This window comes from Sphaeramia orbicularis, chromosome 1 (genome assembly GCF_902148855.1).
Source record: "Sphaeramia orbicularis chromosome 1, fSphaOr1.1, whole genome shotgun sequence".
NCBI lineage: Eukaryota > Metazoa > Chordata > Actinopteri > Kurtiformes > Apogonidae > Sphaeramia > Sphaeramia orbicularis.
Window position 1 is genome coordinate 40,519,297 of NC_043957.1, and position 22,325 is coordinate 40,541,621.

Consider the following 22,325-nt stretch of genomic DNA (forward strand, 5'->3'; position numbering starts at 1 on the left):
AAAACAAAGTATAGTCTCACAAAAACTGTGAATAACCTGAACAAATATGAACAACATGAAATGTCTTAAGAGAAGTAAGTACAATTTTAACAATATTTCACCTGTCACTAAATGTTTTGTGTGTTTGTAGATCCACTGTGATCTGTAAGTTCTAATGTTCATGTGTAAATGATAAACTGAAGCAGAATATTGTTAAAATCACACTCATTTTTTTCAGTTTGTTCATGTTATTCACATCTTTTGAAAGGATAGTTTGCAGATGTCAACCTTTTCATAATGTAAATTTACTTTTTTCGCTCTAAAACATAGAGAAAAGTTTGGAGTTGACATTATTTATATATTATTATGTTATTATTTTACTGGTTCGGCCCACTACAGATCAAATTTAGCTGAATGTGGCCCCTGAACTAAAATGAGTTTGACACCCCTGATGTAGATGTTCAGAAAAGATCAGATTAAAGTTGAAGGTTTTTTTACATCAGAAACAGAGAAAATTGAAAAAAGTGACTTTTTTTTTTTTAGCAAAGATATCAATAATTGAACATAAACTAAGTGTCTCCATCCATTGTCATTGATCAAACTCCATGGGATTTTCTGGTGAATCAATGCTGTAGAAGATGACAGTGTTTCCATGTTCACAAAGGAAGCCTCTGAATGTCTGAATGCCTCATATGTGATGTCCATGAAAAGACAATAAACTGCATTTTACACCAATTATGTACATGGATTGATAGGATTAGTGGATCAACAGTTAGTAAACATTTTAGATCAATAGATGATTTTGGTTGCTGGTAACTGTTTGGGTCTTGATGGGTTAAATTCACCTAGAGGAGCAGAGATGCAGCAGAGAAGACTTATTCATTTAAATCTGGTATATTCAAGCTTCAGTTTTGCTCTCTGAGAAGCTTCATTTTGATGCACTCCTGTCTAGATATACTTCTGTGTTTATGTATAAAAAAATTATGGTGGTGTTTCTTTTAATCATTCCTTTTGCTTTAGATTTATTAAGTGAATTATCTGTGAAGTCCTCATGCTTTAAAGCCATCTTTCCAATGTACATACAATTTAATTAATTGCTCTGTCAGTCTGGGAGCTGGTGTTTACATAATTTCTAGCTCTTCTCTACCAAGGATCTCATCTGTGCATAAATGAGCAGGTCAATTTAACAAAGAATAGTGAATCTGGTATATTAAAAGCACAGACCATCCTCCATTCTGTGTAACAAGAGCCTCATCCATTAGTATATACTGGGACTAATGTTTGTTACTGAGTACTACAACTGCAGAAATGTAGAAGAATGTAAAAGTGAATCTGAAACTACAAAAATTATATGATCATTTATTTATATGAGCTAGCATCTAAAACTATCATTACAAAATACTTTGTTAACAAGAAGAAATAGCTTGACTGTCAGACAAATAATCACAATTAATGATTAAAATCCCCCCTTTTTCCTTTTCGGCCATGTAAATGAAACTATTGTGCTGTTCTTCTGTCCAAGATTGTCTTGATTGTTGATTTTTGTATTATCATTTATGTTTTACTTGTTCGCATATATGCTACATTTCATTGCGTGTTCAGAATAAAACACTAAAATCAAATCAAAATGAAAAAGAGACACTGATGATGAGATGATACAAAGTAAGAAATGAAACTTTAAAAATAGAACAAGTAATTATGAAATTATGAAAAAGCCAAAGACACAAGCATCTATAATTTCAGACCATGTACAGACCATGAAAAAGCATGGCCTATTTATTTGACTTTTCTGTCACTCTTTTTTTTCCTTAATCCCCAACGACTCAAACATTTAGACCAAAACCAAAAGCATCTACTGATCAAAAATAGATCAAAACCCGATACATACATATATATATATATATATATATATATATATATATATATATATATATATATATATATATATATATATATATATATATAAAATATAATAAAAAAAACATTATTTCAATCACTGATTCATCATTGTAGTTTGTCAAATGATAGTGGGTGTTTAATAAACAACTATATGATCAGTAAATTAAACACTGAAAAATACCTAATGCAAAACACAGAAGATAATGTTATGATAATTAATAAGTCACTTAGGGAAGGTTATTTATAAGGAGGAAAAAAATGTCGATCAAGCTTTTTAGGCAATAAAACTACTTTGTTAACTTTTTTCACTCTTTTTTTTTTTCCTAGGGTTTTTTTTTTTTTTTTTTTTTGAACAATTAACATTGAACAGTAAATATACATAATAGTATACAACAACAAGGGTGGAAAGTTCCATAATTCACAAAATCTTTTACATTATATAGAGAAATACATATAAGTAAAAACATTAGGAAAGAAAAATAAATAAATAAAAATAATAAAATAAAATAAATAAATAAAAATAAATAAAAATATGTGATAAAAAAATTGCTCGAGGAATAAATAGAAATTATACAAACTGAATAAGATTATATATTTGACTTTTTTTTTTTTTTTTTTTTGCTTTAGAATTTATACTGTTTCTCAAATTGTCTACGTAATTGGAAAAAAAAAGGGCTTTGAAAACAATGATGTTTGGAGGTTGACGTGCAAATTTGGAGCAATGAATGTGAAATTTGGCAAAAATACTCAAAAGGACGATAATATATCTTTTTTCTGGAGTAACTTTTTTCACTCTGTATGAATGAAGGAGATGCTGTTTACATCATAGTGATCATCTGAAGGAAAAATCCCCTGGTGGGTTTTGTTTCCTCTGTATGTTATGTCACTTTAAACGGACAGGTGAGGAATATAATGTAATTTGTCCCACGTCGCTTCCACTATGACGTCAAAACAAGGAAGAAGAGGAAGTGCAATGGCAAAAAAGAATGTAAATAAAAACACAAAATTAGACACATCCCCGGTGCTAAAGGGGGAACAAGCCAAACAGAAAGACATGAAACAACTACAGATATATGACATATTTTCTTTAGCAGCTCTTGTTTTGGTAGTAGCCGTATGCGTGGCACCGCTGGCAGCTGAAATGTCCATTTGTAAGTATCTGACAGTCGGTCCCCTAAGCGAGAGTAAACATTACGGTACTACTAGGAGCTAGCTTAGCCACCTAGCTCATGACCATCTGAATATTATACTCTTTCCATTTAATTATTTACATTTTTGTATAGAACATTCACATGCGTGTTCAGGAACCAAGTAAAATCTCAAAAGGATAATATAAATTAGATTTGCTCCCAACATATCTATCAGTTACACCACACGTTAGTTAGCTAGCTGTATTTTTTTTTTTTTTTTTTTTTTTGCTATCTTAAAACAAAAACAGCACATCTATGAGAGTCCGGGCGTTTGAACTTCCCTCCTGGGGGTGTTTTACGGATTAATCCAGCATGTGACCACACACACTGCAGCCATAACTTCAACCCTCTCACATGCTCTCTCCTCTTTACTGTTAGCCATACTGAGCACTTTATTCACTTTCACTGTCCTCCTTGGGACCGAAAGCTTTGGTATGGAATAGGTTTCTCGGCGGTAACGACAGCTCTGAGGTAAGATTAAGATATAGAACACAATATGAAAGTTGTATCTTCTGAATTGAGATTAAAATCCAAAGCCTCCACGGTTTACTTGTGTAACATACATAACAACATGGAGTCAGGATAGATCGGATTATTACACGCATGTGCAGTGGGTTTATGTGACAATAGACATCAGAAATCATTCAGGTCTTTCAGGATTTTTAATTTTGTTACGTGATAATGTGTGTTCCTGATATATGTGGCTGCGAAGTAGGGTGGGGTCAGATGAAGAAAGACTGAAAACCGTAGGCAGCAGCATCTTTTATGCTCACATTTCCTTTGGATATTTTAAGGATGTGCTATGCTTGCATGGGTTGATGTGCAACTTCTTCTTTTTCTTCTTCTTAACCGCAGCTAGCTTCCCGCATCATAAGCACATTGTCCAGAAAATGGATGAGGCATTCCTGGCAGTCAACAATGAGCTGAACACTGACATTACAGTGTCCTGGGTTTCAGAGCGATGTTACCAGGTAGGTTTGCACCTCCTCAAAAATTTGCCAGTGATTGATTCTTTGGATGTGCTTTTTTTTTTTTAAGGTAATGATGACAATACTATTTGTTAGGGCCATTTTTTTGTATTTTAGTTAAAAAATTCATATTTTATTTGTATTTGATATCTTATTATTATTTTATGTCTATGATATGAATGTTTGAGTAATAATAGTATCAGTCTTAACATCATTATGTGATGCGATCCTATTGGCTGCTGAGCTTATAAAAAGGAAATGAAATGAAGGAAATCTCTTTCTTCTTGATATGTTTGCTAGTGTTTGTACCAGAACCTTGGGGTGGTATCTGGTGCACCCAGTCCAGGCCAGCCCAGTTCAGCTGACTTTGTTGTGAGCACACAACATACAATTACGCTACAGCTCAACAGTACTGAAGCCAACCTTGAGCTCTGCACGTAAGTTAGAGAACATAGACAAGCTTCAAATCCACAGGAACTAGCTATGCGTAAAAATGTACACACTATACATGATAATGGTTAATACTAAACTGCTTTAAACAGCTAAAATCCGTTCAGTTGACAATGGTTCGGTCAAGTCTTTATGCATCATATGTGAAAACCAGTCTGACAGGTTTGTCAACATGTTTGCAAACTGTTTTTAACTCCCAGGTTTCCATTCCACTTTGGGGAACATGGAAATTACTCTCTTTGGGTGAAAAATCTGAACAACTCCTCATTAAGTAACTGCTCTGTGGTCACTGATGCAGACCCTGTTAACAGCTACATACGTGAGCTTCATACATGTGAACACATGACTGACATGATATGATGATTAATTACTCCATGACAAACAGTAGATACATGTGATTGCTCTCTCTTCACAGCCATCTTAATAGCTTTTCTTGTGTTGGTTGGATTGGCCGTGGTCTATGCCATCGGAAAAACATTATTAGGGTAAGATCACAATACTACTTAAAGCTGTGTGTGTGGACTTTGAGTTCTGCAGAAAATCAACAATGTATTGACTTGAAATGTCAATGTCCTGATTTCATTCGTTCTGAATGACTGGTAATTCATTACTTTGTTGTTTCTCTGTGGCTTGAAGTTGTTTTGTTATGCTATAATTACCAAACACCACTACTGCTGTACTTCTGAATCACATGTGATAACTGGTCATGTGCATATTATAAAACCACATCTAATTGGTTGATTATTTCTTTTCTTCTAGACTAAATGCAGTGAGGAGTATCTTCTTTCAGATCACTGGTACCATGGAAACAGAGAGGCTAATTAACTCTGTAAGTCAGTGTTTGTCAACCTTGGGGTTGGGACCCCATGTGGGGTCACCTGGAATTCAAATGGGGTCGCCTGAAACCTCTAGTAATTGATAATAAAAAAAAAAAAAGGCTAACAAAAAATATATGGTGAATTGAGAGTTGAGAGAGAGACAATCACAATACGTAACAGACATGACAAACTGTGAAGCTGAAACTGAAGCACTGTGGTACTGTTTGTCTTTCAAATGTTCATTGTGGTCGGTTTAAGATGCTGCAGCTCTTTCATAATTCATAGTTTGAAATATTGTTTGTTCAGTATTAATTGTCAGCCTTGGAAATACAAGTTTGACTGACTGTACATATCCTGACCAAGGAAAATAAAATTCTCACTTTGTGCAGTAATCTGGACCTGGCTTTTCTGCCTCCATCCATAATAATATACATTATATAGTCTAAATGTCATCTAAAATTAATGTTTATTTGTAACATAGTATGGCAAACTATTACATGATCAAAAACAAATTAATTTTAGCAAACAAAAAGTCTCCGTTTTGAATGTCTTGGGTTGCCAGAAATTTGTGAGGTTAAAATGGGGTCATGAGCCAAAAAAGGTTAGGAACCATTGCTGTAAGTGTTTCTTTGGAAAGCGTTCAACTTCAAATCCAATTATTATTTTTTTTCATTTTATATGGTTAAGGACTTAGGAGGGAAAAAAAACATGATAGAAATAAATACACTTCAAATATTTCACCTCTATATTGCAATTATACCGGATCAGTCACTTGGAAATGAAGGAACGTTAAATGAAAAGGATTCAAGTGTTAAACGAGGAATATTTCCCCTCAGATCCTCAATTCATGTGTATAAACTGCTGCATTTCAATATATATTAAACTCCTATTATAAACAAAAATCCTCAAAACATACAGTATATGCTTCCAATAGAACATTTTGTGATATCTGACTTTACATTTATCATCCAGGAACTGGGTTCTCCCGGCAGAACAGTTACAACAGTCACTGACAACATCCTGCCTCCCCCTCCCAGCCCCAGCAAGAGGCTCCGATCTCTGGACACATTCAGAGGGTACGTATCCCCACCTTCACTCTAAACTGCAGTGTTTGTTTCCAGAGATTATTCATTATCTCTAACTCTGATCAGTTCTCAGTGCTTCCTAACAAGGTTACATTCTGTCGATTTCCTTTTAGTATCTCATTAGTCATTATGGTGTTTGTGAACTATGGAGGGGGTCGATACTGGTTCTTCAAGCATGAGAGCTGGAATGGTAAGCCACACCTGGTTACCCCGACCCCCCAAAAGGGAGGCAAGGGGTGTTATTTTTGGTTCGGTTTGTTTGTTTCTTTGTTTGTTTGTTAACACTCTAGCAGCAAAACTTTTGGTTGAATTAATACCAAACTGGGTTTATAGATTGCCAGTGACCCATAATAGATGTGGTTACATTTTGGAAAAAGTAGGTCAAAGTTAAATTTTTTTTAATGAATTTTAAAATCTTTTTTCTTTTCCCATTTATTTATAATGGGCGAAATTTTAAATGTCTGTAAAAACATCAATTTTGGTCCAATTTACTTTAAACTTGGCACATATGTAGAGGCAATTGATATGTTGACATCACCACATGCATAGACATGATGACATCAGCTAGATCAATGCTAAAATATGCAACAATACATGCGAGGGGCGGGGTTTGTTGTGCCTGTAGTTATGTTACAAATCACTGATTAAGTACTTTGTAACCTGTGATTTTGTGTTTTTTACTTGTTCCTTTTATGCATTTTGTACATTACTTTGGTCAACGTTTATTGTTTGTACATATGTCAAAATATGCTATATTAAATAATATATACTATATTATATTATATTTTCTTTCAATATATTTTCTATTATTTACTTTTCCTTTCTATTAGGTCTTACGGTTGCAGATCTAGTGTTCCCTTGGTAAGTCCTATTTTTTCAAAAGTAAATAAAAATAAAATTTGTCATGTAGAATTGTTTTTTAATGTCCCTGTTATATTTCTCATTCTGATGGCTGCAAATGGGTCTGATGATGCATTGATCACTCTCCTATACTAGGTTTGTCTTTATAATGGGGACGTCCATTGCCCTTTCAATCAATTCCCTGCTGCGTTCAGGTACGAGCCGTAGCTCAGTGCTGAAAAAAGTTGTGTGGAGGAGCCTGCAGCTTTTCATCATCGGTGTCTTCATTGTTAACCCAAACTACTGCCAAGGACCAAGTGAGTATATACACTTGGTTTATGGTCATTCATAACAGAATATTGGCCAAATCCATAATGTTTTGTGTCTGCTTATTGTACTGTGAAGTGTGCAGTATTTGCTCCAGTTCAAGTACTTAACCACAAACAATTTTGCCCCAATGATATGCCAATGCCAAATGGCCACAAGGTAAATTGCTGCAGTTTTGTGCCTGGTTAGCTGATCTGTTTCAAGTGTTTCATGCTGTTCTCTACATTTCAATACGTAAAATGGTCCATAATAAAAACTGCACAGAGAAAAAAACATGTCTCTGAATTGGCAAAGAGAAAGAAAGGGGCCAATTTTACACCAAATATCTGAATATTCCATGAGTTATAGCAGCAAAACACACAGAAGCAACATGACTGGATTTGATGTGACACTTAATTATAATATTCTCATTAGGTATATGCACCCTCTCTATGCTTTTTACCACAACAGTATCATGGGACAACTTGCGGATTCCGGGTGTGTTGCAACGTCTGGCCTGGTCTTACCTGGTTGTAGCCTGCTTGGATCTATTGGTGGCAAGAGCTCACCTTGACATCATTTCTATGGTCAGTAAACATCCGTATGTTAGCCTTATTACCTTACACCCATACACTCATATTTAGCTGGTCGAACATAACCGTAAATATTTGCCTTTCCTACTATAAATACAAAACGTTATTCTGTCTAATAAATTTGGGGCAAATACTTATGTGTTTGTAAGAAGAATAAAATATGTGCTCTTTTTGCTTTGTAAATCTTCTTCTTCCAGGAGGCTTGGTGGTCCTGTGGCCTTGATATTTTGCTGTACTGGCCAGCCTGGCTGTGTGTGCTTCTGATGGAGGTCATCTGGCTATGTCTTACTTTCTTACTTCCTGTACCAGGATGTCCAACGTGAGTTACAAACGAATAATGAAATATCCATATTACCTTACAATTTATTTAGCTAACAGTTCTAACTAAATATGCTCACAGTTCATCTCTACTCTTCTGAACAGAGGCTATTTAGGTCCAGGTGGGATAGGGGACATGGGTCAGTTTATCAACTGCACTGGAGGAGCTGCTGGTTTCATTGACCGCTGGCTGCTGGGAGAAAAGCACATTTATCAGAATCCCACATCACGGGTTAGTAAGCAGCAAAACTGCCCCAAACATACTAGCACTAGACACATTTATTCTTTCTCACTTAAAACCACAAAATCAAGGGTAGACCTGTACAGAAGCGTATTGGATTCACATGAAAAAATAAAAATCGGTTCTGTTTTTCTGAATCAACAAGATAATTTTCTCGTAATTATGAGAAAAAATAAATTATATTTTTAAAAAAATTTGGCTCTGTTTTCCTGAGTCAGTGGGACAGTGGTGCCTCTTTATCCAAGCAGAAATTCTCTTGTAGGAAACAAGCATGCCCCGACTTTTAAATTTAATTCTGTTTTATTTCGGTTTGGGTTTGAGACACTGGGAGATACTCATGTCTTTAAGTAGTGCTGATGGCATTGATATAAGTTTGTCCACTTTGTACAGGCCCTTCAATACAGAAACATATTGCATTCACATGAAAAAATAAAAATAGGCTCTGTTTCTCTGTATTAATGAGACAATTATCTCGTAATTATGAGATAATTATCTCATTAATTCAGAAAAACAGAGCCAATTTAAATTTTTTTTATATAAATGCAATATGCTTCCTTAGACCTGTGCCATAGAGCTCCAGATATTAACAAAAATCTGTTTCTATTTTCATTCTAATCAAGGTTATTTATGCAACCCACATGCCATTTGATCCAGAGGGTGTTCTTGGCAGCATCAACTCCATCCTCATGGCTTTTCTTGGATTACAGGTCTGTGTATTTCTGTCCTTCTCTTCTAAAGCTTTGATATATAACGATTTGAAAATTAATGGAAATCATTATGAAATTACTTTAGATTACTTACATTTTTTAGAACAACTAAAGTTCGGCTTGCTGTATTTTTAATTTTCTAAGGCAGGAAAGATCATCTTACACTACAGGGATGTCCACACAAGCATTATGTCAAGGTTCCTTATTTGGGGTCTCTTCTTGGTAAGATCTTTGACTTGTCTGTTAGTATTATTATATTTGTCTCTGTTGTTACATCTTAGTGCATGAAACTATTCAATGCATTCAATCTTTTAGTCACAATTTACGTGCCCTTTCATGGACACATTTCTTACGAGGACACAAATCACCTTTGGACTAAATAATGAAATCTGTTGTTACGCACAGGGAGTCATATCAGCCGTTCTGACAAGATGTTCCACAGACCAAGGCTTCATTCCTGTTAACAAGAACATGTGGTAATATTTCCGTTTATACTCGTATGTGCTCCTTATAATGTAAGCGTTGACATAAGTTTGAAGAAAACATTGATGTTTAAAAGTAGGAAATCCTTGATTTGTTAATTGTTGTGGAACACAACATACACAATGTGGACTTACTTTACTTTATTGTGTCCGAAAGCTTCATAATCCACTGTAGTACTTTATAATTGCTCTGTCATGTTGTCAGTTTGACAGATCTTGTGGCGTTTTCTGTGTCTTGTGGGGCAAAACCTGCATGGATGGATATGAAAACAAATGTGCAGTAGGAGGTTTTTAACAGTGCTCTGTGTTTCTGTGCTTTTGACATCTAGGTCTTTGTCCTACGTGACCACACTGGCTTGTTTTGCATATGTGCTGCTAGTCCTCGTCTACTACACAGTGGATGTGAAGAAGTGGTGGTCTGGAGCCCCTTTCTACTACCCTGGTGAGAACACCCACAAAAATACAGAATAAAACAAGAGGTGTTAATACAGATTTTAATGACGTTTTCTGCTAACCTGGATTCAGCTGTTTTTCCTTAATGTGTGTGCATGACTCCAGGTATGAACTCCATCCTCGTGTATGTGGGTCATGAAGTCTTTGAGGACTACTTCCCCTTTCGCTGGCGAATGGTTAACAGCCAATCCCATGCTGAGCATCTCACCCAAAATCTGGTGGCTACTTCCTGTTGGGTCTTCATCTCCTATGTGCTTTACAGGAAAAAGATTTTCTGGAAGATTTAGAAGTAAAGGCCTCAAATGGGACATGCAGAACCAGATGGCATTGTTTACATCAGAATATAAAAGGCTGACTCATGGTGGTAAAACTAAGATGGTTGTTTTGAATCATGTGGGTTTTCTAAGCTACAATTCTCTTCTGGTTCTTTAGATTTTCATATTTTTAGATGCTACATTATAGGACCATGAACGGCTATTAAGGCAATTTTCAGATATTTGTGAAGCCAATGACTCAGGAAGAACTCACCCTAGAGCAGTTCAATCAGTTAATCTGCTGTTTATTTAAGTGAGTGTTCTCGAAACTGGTTTTTATCCCTCATATCGCACTGTACACTGCAGCAGCAGGTTGTTGTTGACTTCCCCTTGGGGGAATCCCTGCTTTCATTTTAAGAAGAACTGATATTATTACTCCGAAAACTGAAGTGGGTTTTGTGAGACTGACTCTTTAAAGGCCAAATGGAGAAACTAAACTAGCTGAAGTGAAAGTGCTGCAAATTATTCTGTCAGATTTTTCACTGATTTTAAACTTATTTACTGATAAAGTGATATTTAACCTGAAACGTTGATTATTCCCATGAAGTGCATATGATGCTTTGTGTGATCAAGTGCTTAGGGCCGTAAGAGAGTAAGTCATATGACTACCTATGGATACCCACAGCAGATTTAGCTTGGCTTGTTTTCATGTTAGGTTTATGAAGCGTTTCCAAAAAGCCAAAATAGTCTCTTTTTTTTCTAAATTATGATCATCAAGGTACCCTTACCATTAGTGTTGGCAAGAATTACTTGCCTGTCTTGTGCCAAACTGTTGCTGCTTTTAAGTAGCCATTTTTACACATTTTGTGAAATGTGTTGTGAATGTACACATTACAGAATCCTTCTGTGTATTACCTTTGTACAATATTGTAATTGTGACATTTGTCACTACCTAAATGTGGCCCTGTCTGTGATTAGCAGGGAATGTAAATATTTACTAAATCCACATTTTGAATAACATGCTCCCTCTGAACAATATCTTAATGCTGAGAACTTTTGGATAATTTCTTTCTAGTACTGTCCTCAGTGATGAATTTATTTTGTCAAGCTTTTATACATTTAATTTTTTTATATTCACCATTTAAAAATATGTTTATGTAATAAAATATTCTCAAACATTATTGCTGTTGTGTAAGGTTATTATATGAGGGTGTCATTGTGATGTTTTTTAATGGTTGTGTTTAAGAACGTTGTTTTATCAAATAAATGAATGAATGTCTTTATTGTCACTGTAAAAATACAACAAAATAGATAATGCTGTCCTTTAGGTGTGTGAAGAGAAAATAGCATAAATATGAAAATACTATAAAACCATTAAAAATTAATAAAAACAAATTTAAAAAGAGGCAATTGTCGCACAGCCTGATCAGCATTGCACAATGAGTTGTGAAGGTGTTTACAGTTTATCTGTATTAAGGACAAGTATGGCTGTTAGCACTGAAACTCTATAATACAATATATGAATATCAGATAAATATATAAGATCATATGGGAATAGACACAGGGCATGTACAGTTTTTCTTGAACACATTGATATATATTCTAGCTGTGTTTCCCTGCTCAGCTAGAGAGGTGTAGCTTGCTTTATTGCACAATCAGGCGTGGGAATCTAGTTACAGTGTGGGTACCTTGTGAAAAAAGCATTTTGTGAGGGTGCCTCTTGATCTCGCGATAGAATAGGTATCTTGCATTCATGTCTATTGTGAGAGTTTTTCCGTTCTCGCGTGAATAAGGAACTTTCCCACGCCTGTTGTTTTGGCGTCTGCCCTCTGCCTGCCGGCCCTCCCTCCCCCTTTTCTCACCCGTTTGCCCCGTCACACCTCCCCCTCTTTCTCTCCTTCTTTCCTTCCAGTCTGGTTTCTCTGTTGTGCCGTTGGCTGTGGTGAGGGGGCTGGGGGAGGGATCTCGCGATTGTTGGACTTTTTCGGGGGGGAGAGTTATTTGGAAGATGGCGCCCGTTGTTACGGGGTAAGTGCAGAAATGTAAAGTATAACATTATTGTAAAAAAGTTGTATTGTGTTGTATTAAAGCGTGGCCGTTCTGTCTCCTTTTGAGAGGTGGTTGTGGGTGCTAATCCCACTGCCTTTGCCTCTGTAAACTGACCCCACGCTGTGTTACTTTGTGACTTGATGTGGGGTCAGTTGTTCCAAACTATTCCTCATAGTATCGTCAGTTTTCGCTGCCTTTATCTGTTCGCAACGATATAAACTCACATTATTTTACATATTCTTTTGACAAACCGATTTCTACTTGTTTTAACTGATTACTTTGCTTTTACATATGTTAGTGTTCGACTCACCATGTAAAGTACAGTGTAATACCTACAAACTACTCAGACCTCAGTCATGTGTTATGATAAGAAACACACTACTACAAACATTTCACCGCTGTAGTGGTTTATGACTCAGTGTAAGTTGCCTGAGTTAAAGTGACACAAAACGACCACAAAAGAAAGTACTCAGTTCTTACTGTGGTTTGGTCATGCACCATTGTGATGTTAACCTAAAATACTGCTTAGTCTCAATCTAAACCATTACATTTTGTAGGTTTTTGCTCCTTTACAAGTACTGAAAAACAACCCACTGAGTCTGTCATCCGTGTTGTTTCTCGTCACAGTGAAAACCCAGACTTTGTGCACTTTGCCATGCATTGTTCTTCATATGTCTTCAATCCTGCTGTTTCTGATAGATATGAATCATTACTATCCTGCAGTGAAACCACGTGTTAACACATTGCACCCTGGTGTTTTTATTTTGCAGGAAGTTTGGTGAGCGACCTCAGCCTCAGCGTTTGACAAGGTACAGAAAATCATTAACCCCTGACAGCATCAGTTACAGAAAAACCAGACTTCAAAAGTCAAAGAAAAATGAACCAGAAAAGTGCTCTTCTCTGTTAACAAACATACCTCTACATTTTAGGGAGGCAATGAGGAATTACTTGAAGGAGAAAGATGATCAAACAGTGCTCATTTTACATGCAAAAGTGGCACAAAAGTCATACGGCAATGAGAAAAGGTTAGTGTGGTGCTGGAAAAAGCTGTATGCATTAACAGTTCAGAATAGTTCAGGTCTTCCTTTATATAATGATGTCTTTCTTTCTTTTTTTTTTTTTTATTGTCAATTAGGTTTTTCTGCCCACCACCTTGTGTGTATCTACTGGGCAGCGGCTGGCAGAAGAAGTTAGAAAATATGGAGAAAGAAGGTTGCACAGAGCAGGAGGCTCAGCCATGTGCCTTCATTGGAATAGGGAACAGTGAGCAGGAGATGCAGCAACTCAATCTGGAGGGGAAGGTGAGTACACTTTCATTTATAATAGCAAGGCACAGAATGTGTTTTCTGTTGAGCTGAGACGTGTACCTTACTTCAGTCATACATCTGACTAACAGGATGCTTGCTGAAGCTTCTTCTTCTCCATATACAACTATGTACAGTAACAGTGAGAAGAAATTAAGAAATTAACACTTCATTCTGTTCACTGTTTGACTATATATATTGTTAATTACTTCAAACCTTTCTAGAAATCCTCACAATATACCTACTATTATTTACACCCTCCTCAATGATGACTTTATTCTCAGAGGAAGATTTAAGGGAAGTGAAACGGGGACAAACACACAGATGCAAACAAACCAAACTAACCCATGTCTTTTCCTGTGTTAGCACTTCTGCACGGCTAAGACACTGTACATCAGTGATTCTGATAAAAGGAAACACTTCATGCTCTCCGTAAAGATGTTGTACGGAAACAGTGCCAACATAGGGGTCTTTCTCAGTAAGAGGATAAAGGTCATCTCCAAACCCTCCAAAAAGAAGCAGTCCCTGAAAAACGCAGATTGTAAGTGCTGGAATGTGTCAACACTCATGCACACTTCAGTGCTTTTATTATATCCTGCCTATGATTCAGAGAAAACTTGATATATTGGTTTCACTTTTTAATCTCACTGTTACTTTTCACTCCCTCATCTGAAGTGTGTATAGCTTCAGGGACTAAGGTGGCGTTGTTTAATCGTCTGCGTTCCCAGACGGTTAGTACCAGGTATCTCCATGTGGAGGGAGGAAACTTTCATGCCAGCTCCCAACAGTGGGGTGCCTTCTATATCCACCTCTGTGAGTCACTCATTTGATATGTCTGTTTTATATATTCATTCACAGCTTGAATGTTTTTATCACCTTTGTCTGACCTGTTTGTTCTTTTAATTGTAGCCATCAGTTAGTATTATGATAGATATAAAGGAATTGCAGACACTTTGATAGGATTGTTTTTATCATGTCATTATCTTATCTGTTCTTTTTGTTTAGTGGATGATGATGAGTCTGAAGGAGAGGAGTTTGCTGTGAGAGACGGTTACATTCACTATGGCCAGACAGTCAAACTGGTCTGTTCTGTCACTGGCTTGGCCCTGCCCAGACTGGTATGTATGAGTTAACGTGGTTGCATTTGGAAGTTTTTAATTGTACAGTGTTTTCAAATATGTAACGCCTATTTTGATTTTCATATATAGTGTTTTTGTATATCTGTAATGATGGTGTGTTTGTTTTAATTTCACAGGTCATTCGCAAAGTAGACAAGCAGAATGCATTACTGGATGCAGATGACCCTGTGTCCCAGCTCCACAAGTGTGCCTTCTACTTAAAAGATACAGATAGAATGTATCTTTGTCTCTCACTGGAAAGGATCATCCAGTTCCAGGTTTGCTTCACACATGTGGCTTTTCATTTTTAATAGTCTGGTTGTGACTGTAACACCAATTTGGTTATGATGAGATTATTTGTATTGCAAATATTATATACACTACCAGGCAAAAGTTTGGACTCACCTGGTTTTTCTTTATTTTTATGACTATTTTCATTGTAGATTCTCACTGAAGGCATCAAAACTATGAATGAACACATATGGAATTATGTAGTTTAAAAAGGTGTGACAAAACTCAAAGCATGTTTTATATTTTAGATTCTTCAAAATAGCCACATTTTGCTTTTATTACTGCTTTGTGCATTCTTGGCATTCTCTTGATGAGCTTCATGAGGTAATCACCTGAAATGTTTTCCAAAAGTCTGGAAGGAGTTCCAAATGATGCTGAGCTCTTGTTGGCCATCTGTGGTCCATCTCATGTCATTTAAATAAGAAGGTGAGTCCAAACTTTTGCCTGGTAGTGTACTAGAAAACAGTGTTTGATGAATACATCAAATCAAATTTTATTTATATAGCACCAAATCATAACAAAAGTTATCTCATGACACTTTACGTATCGAGTTGGTTGAAACCAGACTCTATACATCTGGAGTTGGGCTCATATTAGAAAAATTCATCTGCAGATTAAACAGGTTGTTGTTCAAACTTTTCAAAAAGACAGTAGGCATGATGGGTAATCACTTCATTCACGTCTCTTCTCACCCTGATGTGTCCATCACTCTGGAACAGGGCCAATCTGGACGCATCAGACCACATGACATTTTCCTATTGAAACATAGTTCAGTCTTTACACTCTATCAAACTGATGGTTGTTTAAGACATGAGAATCAGATAGGGTTAAGGTTGTTATAGCTGAAACATTCATCCCTGTAGTAATTATCCAGTGGAAGGATTTTACTATATCCTTAGGTCAATCCAGGTGGGGACTTTTTTCCTTTTCACCTGGGCAGTGTGTGTTCCCTTTTAAAGAGTGTTATGTGAGCTGGTATAGCACTAGTATGTAGTTTCTGCTTGTAGAAAACAGGTGTTAGCATTCCAACTTGAGAAAATCTCTGTCCTTGTGGTTACAAAGCATTTCCTTGGTCCCATAGTATCACCGTCAAGGATGATATGAAAGTGGGAAGAAGAACTGACACTGATTTATTTTTTTTTTGTTTGTTTTTTTCAGGCTACACCGTGTTCCAAAGAGACAAACAAGGAGATAATTAATGACGGGACTTCCTGGACTATCATTAGCACTGACAAGGCAGAGTACACCTTTTATGAGGGCATGGGGCCTGTCCCCACGCCAGTCACACCTGTCCCTGTCGTGGAAAGTTTGCAGGTATACAAATAACCTTTTCTGTTTCTGTATCCCTTTATATCAGTAGTTGAGGTAGGAAGTAACAGGTAATAAGGATGCAAATTATCGATTAATTTATTAATCGTTAGTTGGTTGCCCTTATCGACCGATTAACGATTAATTGATAAGCGGCGATTTTCCTGAGAATCTGAATTTCTTTTTCAATAGGGTCTATAAGATTAAAAGCTAAATATTGTTTATATACTTGATGTAAAAAGCATGTCATATTCCTAAATGATTGATTTATTGAACCATTGGATACAGTCCTGTGGAATTCATCTGTTGATGTGGCGGTGTGTAACGGGGGTGTTTCGGGGGGGTTGACTCGCACGAGCACAGCACGGCCGGGGGATGCGTACGTGTTGGTTGGTAACCACGCACGTGTGTCCCTTTCTGTCCTACTTCTAATACTATGGGGTACAGGGTGGTGCAGTCCTTGCCCCCACAGAAGTGAAAGTGAAACTTTTCGCTCATTTACCTTTTCCGCACCTCCTGAAGCTTTGTAAGTGCTTGACATACCTGTGGTCCGAATCAGGAGCCTGGAGGATGCTTTCAACTTCTGTCTCACTGACCGTGGACTGGACCAACCTCCAGGGAAAACGTTCTGATACCGACCCCACATTTGTGCGCGTATTTAGTCGAGGGTGTACCGCTCTCACAAACAGACGGGCTGGTTTGTGTTTCCCTCCACCATGTCCATAAAGACATTCTAACTCATCAACGCCATGATCTGGTTCGATGACCAGCTATCCCAGCCACGGCGTCGCAGTGCAGACGAACCGGCAGCCTTCAGACAGATGTGGACAGGTCGACAAGGGCAATTAACTGACAGTTGTTTACATCCCTAACAGGTAGTCATCTGTTCACTTAACTAAAAGGTAAATGATGTACAGTAGGTTAGAACTTCAGTCCTCCATCAGGGAGAGAGTAGCAGTGGTAAAGCAAGCAATAGTGAACATGGAAGTGAGTGGTTGTAGTGTGAAAAAAGTAGTGGAATGGACTGTTTGATAGCAGTTTGTTTTACATCACATATAAACATGACGGACTCCATAAGGAAGTTTTGCTTTTAGTCTGTCTGATAGGAGTTCGAGCGACACATCTGTGTAATACTTTATTCACAATGGACCAGAGGTGGGAAATCCCAGCTCCATAGAGTAAAAGTCCTGTCATGTATTAGTTCTACCTGTTCACTTAACATAGGTGATTCCACTAATTATTCAGTCTACCTAGATGAGGAGATGTGCTCATCCAAATTGGCTGGTTCAGTGAGTGGTTGGAACAAATACATGGCAAGACTTTTACTCTATGGAGCTTGAATTTCCCACCTTTGCATGGGACAAGCTTTACCTTTGAACCTTTGGTAAATTGTAATAATTCATCAGCAGTCTTAATCCCATGCAAATCTGCCATGTTTATAATTTGTGAAGGTAAAAACCCAACAGTATATTACCTACCTCATGTCAGCAAACATGGCTTTAGCCAGGTAACAGTCTGTGAGGTTTCTGTGCTCTTTGCCCAGCTTGACCTCTCAGACAGAACTGCACTACAGAGAGTATTGCAGTCAGTGAGAACAGCATAATATGTGAATTGACTGTCTTCTGTTCACACTGGTTGAGGCAGTCATTGGCTGGAGGTACAAACTCACAGTTCCTACCCAGAAACCAACTAATCAGAGTGAAACAAGGGGGAAATATATGAAGAGTAATACATGAAGAGGGCAGGGTCTCTGTAGGTAAACACACTGACAGATGTTCAGAAGTGATGACTGAGAAGGATTTGTCCTGTGTGATTCTGTATTATTATTGGAAAATATTACACATTTTGTCTTTTAGTAGAACTTTCAGGAATGTGAACTCTCTGAACTTTCTGTCTGACTTTTTACTTTTAATCCCTATGTTTTAATTAAAAAGTATCCCTACTGTCTTCTTCTCACATTTAAAAACAGGCTCATTATTTTAGTTTTAATTCTCTTGAGAGGAATTAGCTTTTTTTTTTTTTTTCTTTGATGCATCATTGTATGCCTTCCCAACATCAAGACCAACTGCAGTCTAAAGGAGGTGCAGTATCATACATAGAAGAAATAATCCCTTAGTGTATGCAGTGATGCATATCACACACAACAAACTTCAGAAGATGAAAATGTGGAGATATAATAACGCAAAACAGAAAATAAATAGACTGAACTGTGGAGAAAAGGCATCAGAATGTTCTGAGTTATGTTGCTGGTATTATAAACAGAAGTGCACGTGTCAGTGAGGTTAATGTGCAGTACATTTAGTGACAGTTTTATTCACATCATATGGACGATAGGCTTTATTTATCACTATGGTGTAAGACTATGGTGTTCAGTTAGCTTTGCACAGAAAACAACTGGTAACTCTGTCCTAAAAAGTCATTTTGTTTTTCTACATAAGTTGCTGGACTTTTGTTTGAGGAAAGAATGCGTGCACTTTTTCCACCTTTTGGCCATTGATATTCAATACTATTAGGTGGTGACCTGTGCAGACACTAAACAGGGTTCTTAGGGTCTTAAAAAGTCTTAAAAGTCTTGAATTTACAAATCTGCATTTAGTACCTTAAAAAAGGGATTAAATTTGATATGGTAGATCTTAAGTTATGTTGCCATAAACTCGTTGTCTGTGTTGTGTTTAAATGTGTCTGGGAAATATCCAGGCTGAAAAGAAACTAACGTTAGTCGACTCAGATCCACCCTTTCCAATCTGATGATTTATATTGAAATTAGGAACCAGTTATTGCTAACTTTCCACCCCCTGGTGAGAAATGACTTGGAACAGTGGAAATCAAGACAATGGAGTAAATAAATATGTTTTCCTAAATTTTAGGAGTCACAAATTTTTGCCTGTATGGGCATGAAATAGGCATTAAATTCTGTTGTAAGTCCTCTTATAAAGGCCTTACAAAGTCTTGAATTTAACTTGTAGAAACCTGTAGGAACCCTGACTAAAGTTTTCCCTGTTTTCGTCTCTGTTCAGTTGAATGGTGGAGGGGATGTGGCCATGTTGGAGCTGACCGGACAGAACTTCACCCCTAACCTCAGAGTGTGGTTTGGAGATGTGGAGGCTGACACCATGTACAGGTACACACGTTTGGATCCATTATGTGTTCATTTCTGTTACGCCGCAAGTGTTCAAACCTTCTTTCATATGTCTTGTTTTGGAAGATGTGGGGAAAGTGTCTTGTGTGTGGTGCCGGACATTTCTGCCTTCAGAGAGGGCTGGCGCTGGGTCAGACAACCGGTGCAGGTCCCCGTTACGCTCGTCCGCAATGATGGAATCATCTACGCCACTGCCCTCACCTTCACCTACACTCCTGAACCAGGGCCCAGACCCCACTGCAGCGCCACCGGGGCCATTCTCCGGTCGCATAGCACTTCTTCATCTTCACCAGCATCCTCTTCATCGCCGTCGTCCTCTTCCTCACTAGGCGGGCTTGGAGAGAGCCAGGGGGCGTTCAGCAGTGACTCGGGCATGTCATCAGGGGCATCATCCATGTCGTTGTTGTCGTAGTAAAAGGCGTTTGCGCGTGTGGTTTTCTGTATGTGTGCTATGAAAGACTGAGTGACTAAATGTGTGTATGTGTTTTCCAAAGAGGCTCATGGACCTGTGAAGCACTGCACACAAATGTAGAAAAGAAGACAAGTTCAAGGACAACACATGGGTTAACAGATCTGCCTCTTTAGCGCCCTCTTGTGGAGTATTATGGGTATGTCCAAAGCACCACTCAGCAGTTCTTGGACAGAAAATAAAAAAGAGGAGTCTGTCTCTTAATTCTCACACTCTCTGTAAATTAACCATCTTGTTTGTGTTTTTTTTTTTTTGTATTTTTTTGTTTTTTTATGTGTGTGGGTTTTAGAGCTATCATCAGTATGCTTTCTATCTGTTAAGGTCATGTTTGTCTTGTTGAGCTTGTTAACTTACCGATCGTGTGCAAGGGAACAATTCTGTTGTAAAAGAAACAGTTTTTACGGACCAAGGAATATTATTTTATTATATTATTTTATTCATATTATATTTTATAAGCTTTTATCGAGGTACATTTTGACACTTTTTTTTTTTTTTTGTATGATACTGCATAGTAGCTTCACTTTTGTTACCAAATAGATTTTGTCCTATTGTTGGCTCGTTTTAGGCTTTTGTCTCATTGGGGTGATAATGGTGGGCATGTCTCTGATAGTCTGACAGTAGCTCCTCCTCCTTTTTAATCTTCCCTAGCGTGTTGTGGAACTAGATAGTCAATTACATGCTTACTAATCGGTTATTAAGTATCCTAGTGGGGAAAAGTCAGACTAGGTTTGAAAGAAGGCAGTGAAAACATGCCTATTCTCGAATACGAAGCACCAACGTTTTTAATCAGTTTGCTGTTTTTGTACTGTTACCTTAAGCATGTACACAGCATGTTTGTGTTTTGTTGTACAGAGGGTTGCCTCAATTTCCTTTTGGGACTGAGCAAAAGCATCACAAAAAGAGCTTTAACACCATCTCTGCCTTAAATGCTGCAGCGCTCGCCGCTCAGTTCACCTGCCGCTCTGCTGAGTCGTGTCCGGATGCAGCCTTGTTGAATCAGAACAGAATAACTCAATAAGTGTTAACATGGGAGAAGAAAAATCCTGTTGTCTTCTGCCTCTGCCCACTTTCTTAAGTAGGATGAACATGTAAAATTAAAACATTTTCAGGTTTTAGTGCCTTTAAAATCATGGTTATTTTCAGATTGTCTTTTTCAAGTGTCTCATTGTATCCTAATGCTTGTCGTTCTTCCGTATTCATAATATTTTAAGGGTAATGATAATGTGTATTGTCAACCCTATTGCCAATTAGAAGTTTGAATGACAAATTTTAATAACTTTTTTTTTTTTTTTTCCGTGCCCTTGCCATTTGTCTTTCAGCATTATACATTTAGATCTGTTCACAATGCCTTCATTCCTTATCAGTATTTTCTCTGCTGTCATTATACTGTAGATGGTTTGATGCAGCTGAATACTGCAAGTACATCATTACTTGATTTTACCTGATGTTTATTTTACTTCAGTTCTGTCAAAGTAGGTCAAGGCACCTTTCATTAATCCAGTCCAAGGATCATTTTTGCAGAAGCTGGTCAATGATGACACTCCTGAAAAAAATGCCACTTGTGTTCAGAATTTTAATCTTGTTTTGTAATAATCCATTATTTTTTTTAGTCTTGCATTGTCCCTTTAAACATGAATCAATTTATGAATGTTCTTCAGAGAAAGGTCATTAATAAAGACAAACTGAAAGTATGTAGCGGCACTTTTTGGTTATTTAACAGTATTTGGGAACATTTGAATTGATATTCTCTTAAAAAATCACTGTTCCCATATTGCAGAACACAGAAAAGGAATCATTACATACACATATATATATGTGCATATGCAGATTGGTCTGTGGTCTTAGTGGACAGTTTTCTACTTCGGCATGCTGTACAGGGTAGAGGTCAAATCTGCGCTGCTATTTTTAAACTGGGAGCTGAAATTGCTAGAACGAAACCTGACTCTGATACTTTGTGTGTCTGTATCTGTGCGTGTGTTGTACTGCAGTGTGTTTGTCTGGCCTACTCCTTATATTTCTACTCATAATTGTCATTTTAGGCGATTGACTTTTATGTCAGAGTGT

The 22,325-nt window shown here is 37.2% G+C and overlaps 2 protein-coding genes across 3 annotated transcripts; both read left to right on the forward strand.

Moving 5' to 3' along the window:
- The first annotated feature begins 2,798 nt into the window (after positions 1 to 2,798).
- Positions 2,799 to 11,764, forward strand: hgsnat (heparan-alpha-glucosaminide N-acetyltransferase). Of its 2 annotated transcripts, none has more exons than XM_030147738.1 (18): positions 2,799 to 3,029; positions 3,924 to 4,039; positions 4,337 to 4,473; positions 4,687 to 4,805; positions 4,902 to 4,971; positions 5,246 to 5,315; positions 6,277 to 6,380; positions 6,503 to 6,579; positions 7,220 to 7,250; positions 7,386 to 7,546; positions 8,007 to 8,122; positions 8,326 to 8,447; positions 8,552 to 8,678; positions 9,308 to 9,394; positions 9,539 to 9,616; positions 9,800 to 9,870; positions 10,206 to 10,318; positions 10,435 to 11,764. In XM_030147738.1, the coding sequence occupies exons 1-18, from the start codon at positions 2,819 to 2,821 to the stop codon at positions 10,614 to 10,616; spliced, it is 1,992 nt and encodes a 663-aa protein (XP_030003598.1). In that variant the 5' UTR covers positions 2,799 to 2,818; the 3' UTR covers positions 10,617 to 11,764. The 2 variants fall into 2 exon arrangements, with proteins under 2 accessions (XP_030003598.1, XP_030003605.1); XM_030147745.1 differs by lacking the exon at positions 2,799 to 3,029 and adding an exon at positions 3,344 to 3,539.
- A 165-nt stretch (positions 11,765 to 11,929) lies between these two features.
- Positions 11,930 to 21,952, forward strand: rbpja (recombination signal binding protein for immunoglobulin kappa J region a). The gene is made up of 11 exons (XM_030147984.1): positions 11,930 to 12,611; positions 13,403 to 13,441; positions 13,562 to 13,657; positions 13,768 to 13,933; positions 14,303 to 14,477; positions 14,612 to 14,749; positions 14,942 to 15,054; positions 15,192 to 15,332; positions 16,504 to 16,659; positions 19,671 to 19,774; positions 19,859 to 21,952. The coding sequence occupies exons 1-11, from the start codon at positions 12,592 to 12,594 to the stop codon at positions 20,202 to 20,204; spliced, it is 1,494 nt and encodes a 497-aa protein (XP_030003844.1). The 5' UTR covers positions 11,930 to 12,591; the 3' UTR covers positions 20,205 to 21,952.
- The last annotated feature ends 373 nt before the right edge of the window (positions 21,953 to 22,325 follow it).